Source organism: Macaca nemestrina, chromosome 10 (assembly GCF_043159975.1).
Source record: "Macaca nemestrina isolate mMacNem1 chromosome 10, mMacNem.hap1, whole genome shotgun sequence".
Lineage (NCBI taxonomy): Eukaryota > Metazoa > Chordata > Mammalia > Primates > Cercopithecidae > Macaca > Macaca nemestrina.
In genome coordinates this window covers 57,031,415-57,037,414 of record NC_092134.1, presented here as the reverse complement: position 1 = coordinate 57,037,414, position 6,000 = coordinate 57,031,415, and the positions used below count along the sequence as shown (strand labels likewise).

The following is a 6,000-nucleotide window of genomic DNA, read 5'->3' as shown; positions in this document are numbered from 1 at the left end:
AGTTTTGGGATTATTCATTATGCAGCAGTACAAAATAGAAACATGATCTTGATTTTGATTTTAACTTGTCTTTACATTTTCCTTGATTTTTAAATTTTCATTCAGATTTTACTGTAATTTTGTCTGTTCCTTTTCTTGGGTGGGGGTGGTCTGTTCTTATTGCAGGTCATTTCACATCCTTTGTGGTAGAGGGTATAAGTATAATGTAATTATATTTTTAAAAGTGCTTTCCTATCTAACTCAGTGATGTAAACTGTCTAGTGTCATTCTGTAAATAAGGATAAATCCATGAAAGTTTTACCACTATTTTTGAGGGGTTTCTTTTAATGAAAAGAAAAAGGATTACTTTGTGTAGAGAAGTCCTTTGCCCATGAAAGTTTATAGAAATTATAATCCCATCTATGAGGACCAAATGACTAATTCATTCAACAAATAGGTCCTCAACAGGCATCTACTGTGTGTAAGATATAGACCAAGTGCCAAACATAAAAAGACTCAGTCTCACTTCACAACAGGGTTCCCCCGTTCCTGGACTAGTGACTATTTATACCTATTAAATGCTTATCATATGCAAAGCACTGGGCATGCCTGGAAGTCATTAAATGCTTACAGTAATGGAGGAGTGTTTAACACAACCACAAAAAAAGGAAAGTGACTAAATGACCTGAAAGGCAATTTAAAAAAAAAGAAAAAAATTATGCAGCAATTTTAAAGTAAGTTCATTCATCCATGAATTCAGCAAAAGAGCTCATTTATTCTCTCCATATTCACAGAAACAAAATAATGCATCATATAGCATAAATGTTTAAAAAACCAGAATTATATTTAATATAAAAGATCGTGATATTATAGTTTTTAAAATACATTAGTCACCACTTTTTCAACTGTAATGAAAGTTTTTTTCTTCAGTTTTCCTAAGTTCAATCCCAACCCAAGTAAGAATCTGTTGAATAAGTAAATTGGAAACATGTAATTAGAGGAATGAATTAAAGATAACACTGTTTTATTCAACAAGCATTTCTGAATACTTGGAGTAAATATAGCACTGTTTTGGCTATTACAGAGAACTGATAAAGGTAGAAGACACTGTCCTTGTCCATGACAAGATGCATAATGTTATTTACATTGATAAGCTTTTAAAATATGAACATTTGTAAATGAAATAAATTAGAAATAAAAATAAAAAATAAAACAAATAAACATTAGAAATAAAAATTGTCAAATTATTTGTTACTGTGGAACTCTGGCTATGCACCAAATACAAGAAAAACCAGTAAATACATGAAATATCCTTACAAGCTCGTGGGGTCAGGAGAAAATGAAAGTATTAATTGTATATCCTTTCTAGTATTAACCTTTTACTACAGAAATGAAAGAGTTCACAATGCACAGTTATATTTCAGATAACATATATTCAAAGGTATATCGAAGGTGAAAATCTATCCAAGGTGGCAATAAACCAATGACCATATAAAAGTAAAAATTAATTTTATGCTTTTTGAAAAAAAATTTGAGCCTTTTATTCACTGCTAATTTTATGCTTTTCGAAAAAATAATTTGAGCCTTTTATTCACTGCTTTACAAAGTATGAGTAGGGAAAATTAATGCAAGTAATGTATTCAATATTAAAAACAATTAGAATAAGCCTACCCAAATCAGAAATTAAATGATTCTATGAACTAAACATGTAACGATGAAGGAGGGCTGGAGTGAAAAAGATACAGAAGAGTGAAAAGGAGCTACAAAGAAACACCCTACCCTAAACACAGAAGCTAACACAGAGCTGAGACACAGAGGCATAAAATAGGGAAAAAACAGACACACTTAGCCAAATCTTGGCTTCCCCTCTAGATTTGTTCCATAAAGTAATTTAATATTTGCATCTGGTCTGGCGACCTTAGTGCCTTTCTTCTAAAGACTTTTAAAGTTACACTATTTTCCTAAGCAGACTGAACTGATTTTAGAATCGGTGGTCACATGCCTGCTTTACTTGGCTTGAGTTAGATGAAAAGTTTGGTTAAAAACTTCTGAAGTTGACCGGGCGTGGTGGCTCACGCCTGTAATCCCAGCACTTTGGGAGGCCGAGACGGGCGGATCACGAGGTCAGGAGATCGAGACCATCCTGGCTAACACGGTGAAACCCCGTCTCTACTAAAAATACATTTAAAAAAATGAGCCGGGTGTGGTGGCGGGCACCTGTAGTCCCAGCTACACGGGAGGCTGAGGCAGGAGAATGGTGTGAACCCGGGAAGCGGAGCTTGCAGTGGGTGGAGATCGTGCCACTGCACTCCAGCCTGGGTGACAAAGCAAGACTCCGTCTCAAAAAAAAACAAAAACAAACAACTTCTGATGTTATAGTTCATCTTCTGAATCTTGATTGTGAACTTTCTGAGGGTGTCTCTTAACAGTGATTACCAAGTCAATGGTTAATATTTTTGTCAAACACTGAAGGACTGAAGTTAGTAGCTGGTATTTACCTGTTACTGATTCCAAACCTGTCTGACTGCTTACCAAGGGTTGATTGGTTTGCAGTGCATGCACAGCTCTTATATATATATGTGGAAAGCTGTACTTTCCTGTTTTAGATTTATAAAGGACTCTGGGAATGCCTAAAAGTGCATTAGCTATTATCATACTAACCATGGTTTCTTCTGATTGATGGCATTTTTTGGCATAGTTGAGAAGATAGTAATGTAACAAGATCTCAAAATTACCACCTACGGGCAAAACACAACCAGCTGGCATAGATGAGGAAAGGTAACTCTGGGAATCACCCATATTCTGTAACTTACAACTCACTGGTAACATGCTTCCCTTTCCAGTAATATTTGTGACTTGTAAATTTTCATAAGAAATGTCTATTCTATTGTTTCCTCTTGTTGAATAAGCAGTGGAATTGTTTTTGAGTAATGGTTCATAATCATCAGTTAGCATGTTTCTTTCCAAAGACAAACATTTCAGCGTTTCATCTGTTTCGAATGTATCTGTTGGGGTTGAATACGGAATATATGTTTCTAATTCTACATCTGAAATTACCAAATTAGAATGTACTTTTAAATATGTTTGAGTTTTTTCCAATTCATCTTTGTTCTCTACAACTGTGTCCTGATAAGGCCTTTGTATTGAGCCCTTACCAGTATCTGGTGCTTGATAACTTTCTCCACTGTTCTTATAAATAAAAAGACTTGAAGTGCCATTTTGGTCACTGGTTTGTGTCATGTAATTTAGATCAAGGTCTTTAAATAATTGCCGAAGCATTTTAAATGCTCCATGTAAAGCATCCTCATGTTGTTCAATGAGACCCTGCACTGGTCCACAAAGAACTACACAGTGTGGTATAAATGTACACGTGCCAATCAAGCCAAGATGAACATATCTTTTGGATCTGAGGATAAGAGGTTTACAAAATTTCACCAAAGCAGTGTTAGATATTTCACACTGTGAAAAGGCCTGTGGTGGTACAAATGGAGAAAGACCAATGATCCTCCGGATAAGAGAAACTTCTTCTGATGATAAACACTCAACCACTGATATGCCATTCACCCCTGCATAATAAATAACTAAATCTGGTTGTTTCACACTAGATAGGAGCAATTTTACATTCTGACTACGTAGATGTTTCATTATTGCTTTTGTCTTTTCCATAATCCAAAACTGAGATGTTTGAAACTGTGCTTCTGAATTTAGAATAAACTCTGACCCAGAAGTGGAAAAAAGAGGCTGAATGGTTTCTGTTACTATCACCATTCGTATGTCACCATCTGCTGGGCAGTACACAGAAAAATCTTTCTGAAGCACAAGACCAGCTATGATCCTGGAATCTGAAACAGGAAGGCCAGTGACACCAACATTCAACTCTACAAAATAGTCATCCACTAACTCAAACACATCAATCCCAGTTTTACAAGTCATACACTTGAAAAAGTAGTCACACATCAACTGTGAAATAAATTTGTGATTATTTTTTCCCACTCTTCCACAAAAGTATGCTTCTAAGAGCAACTCTAAAGAGCTCCTACACAATGTTCTCTCTTTAGCAGATGAAAAGATAGACAAAAAGTGTCTACTTAGGTACTGGTCCATAATACCGTCTAATATTTGTGTCTGAAACGTTACGAGAGCCTGGGAAATAAATTTCCACTGACAACAATTTTTCCAATGCCTTCCATGGGTTTGAATGTTTTCACACATCAAAGGATCCTTTTCTCTGTCTGTGACTGCATGAAGTCCTCTAAGCAAATGGCAAAGAAAGATAATAAATGTTTTTGCACCATCTCCTGTTTTTTTGAGATGACTGGAAACACAGTCCACTATCATCCTGTACAAAAAAGAAATAAAGCAACTCATTTTCAAAAGGCCAGCTTCCCACATTTTAAATTAAAATCATGTTTACACAGCCATAAGTATAAAATGCGAATATTGTTCCTTTGATACATCCTTAGTTTCTTCCTTTCTTGGAAAAAATTGTGCTCTATTCTCAGATTCTACGGTTGGGTGGAGTGGGGAGAAGTGGTCTTGGGAATTGATAAGATTTGGGGTAAAGGAGTGCTCCCTTGGGCAGGGCTCTAATTCCGAGCAGACAGTGGTTTCACCCGAGGTCAGTCTTTCCAAGTACGTATAGCCTCAGGATGGGACAAGAGGTCCACAGAGGCTGCCTGGGGTGCCCAGCTACAGGCTAGCGTGTGGGACGCGGGTACCTGGCTATGGGATGCTGTAAGTGTAGCGCCTCCAGGAGGCGGCCTCCATTCCGGCTGAGAAGCACCTCGCCAGTCGGCTTCGTACACAAAACCTGCCGTCCCTCGGGCCCCATGCAGCAGCTTACGATGGCTTCCAGCACCTCGGCCACCTGCAACGCCGCCTTCAAAGACCCTGTGGCGGCCATAGAACTTAGCATCTGGGCCGCTTCCCCTTTTTGGCCTGCTTGCAGAACACCGGGGCCGACCGAAAAAAGCGGGGGAACGGCCGGAAACGGAATAGGCGGGGAGAAAACCCGGAAGCCGGTAACACGGCTTCTTGGTTGGGCGAGAGGGCTGCCCTTCTGTCCGCTTGGTGGAAAAGCCCCGCAGCTTTGCCAGGTGGGGTGAGCTGCCCTGTTGTCTGCGAAGGCAGTTAAAAAGACTAGGATTTCCAGCAGCTGTACCAGGAGCGGCAACCCTAAGCCCTTCCCCGACTCCCTAGGTGAATTCATTTCCCTCCAGTGGCTTCCGCTGCCCCCAAATCCCTTAGTCTCCCGAGAAACTTTCTTCCAAAGTCAGCACGGTATTGGGGCCTGCGCGAAGGAGAGGGCACCCCGGTTGGAATTCAGCTGGCTTTCATCCCCTGCCAGAAGCTGCTTGTTCCGGGGCAAAACCTCTGCCTTGGATTCACGCATGTTCTGTCCACATTCTCCGGGAATTGGTCTCCTTACCGTCACGGAAATAATTTGTAGATGCAGGACAGGTGAGGAGAGCCTAGCTACAGCCATGAATTGCAGGCTTTATGTCCGCTGCAGAGGCTTTACAACATTTCCTTGACTCAGGTATCACAATAAAACTCTAGACACCACAGAGATATTAAGCAGAAATGATGCGAAGATTCCATTTTATTTATTTTTTGAGATGGAGTCTCGCTCTGTCGCCCAGGCTGGAGTGCAGTGGCGCAGTCTCGGCTGACTGCAACGTCCGTCTCCCGGGTTCAAGCGATTCCCGTGCCTCAGCCTCCCAAGTAGCTGGGATTACAGGCATACGCCACTGTGCCCGGCCAATATTTGTATTTTTAGTAGAGATGGGGATGTCACCATGTTGACCAGGCTGGTTTTGAACTCCTGACCCGAATGATCCACCTGCCAGGGCCTTTCAGAGTGTTGGGATTACAGGCATGAGCCACCGCACCAGGCCGATGTGAAGATTTAAATCCATTAGTCACGTTGGTGATCAACAGTATGCTTTAAAACACATGGCCAAGGATTAGTGTATATAATCCAAAGACAGAAAATACTGTCTCTTATATTACAACCCCCTT

The 6,000-nt window shown here is 40.1% G+C and overlaps 1 protein-coding gene across 1 annotated transcript; it reads right to left on the bottom strand.

Annotated features, from left to right (window-relative positions):
* Nucleotides 1-734: 734 nt before the first annotated feature.
* LOC105473330 (Bardet-Biedl syndrome 10) lies at nucleotides 735-5,551 on the bottom strand. Its single transcript, XM_011727104.3, has 2 exons — nucleotides 4,698-5,551; nucleotides 735-4,318 (listed from the first exon to the last, which is right to left on the bottom strand). Exons 1-2 carry the CDS (start codon nucleotides 5,186-5,188, stop codon nucleotides 2,353-2,355), a joined length of 2,457 nt encoding a protein of 818 aa, XP_011725406.2. The 5' UTR covers nucleotides 5,189-5,551; the 3' UTR covers nucleotides 735-2,352.
* Nucleotides 5,552-6,000: the final 449 nt, after the last annotated feature.

What these genes read in the sequence shown, in the direction of transcription:
- LOC105473330 (XM_011727104.3), bottom strand. Translation starts at nt 5,188, where the DNA reads ATGAATTCACCTAGGGAGTCGGGGAAGGGCTTAGGGTTGCCGCTCCTG. An exon ending in TTACAGCATCCCATAGCCAG is followed by an intron (nt 4,319 to 4,697) that starts GTACCCGCGTCC and finishes TTTTTTGTACAG; the next exon opens with GATGATAGTGGACTGTGTTT.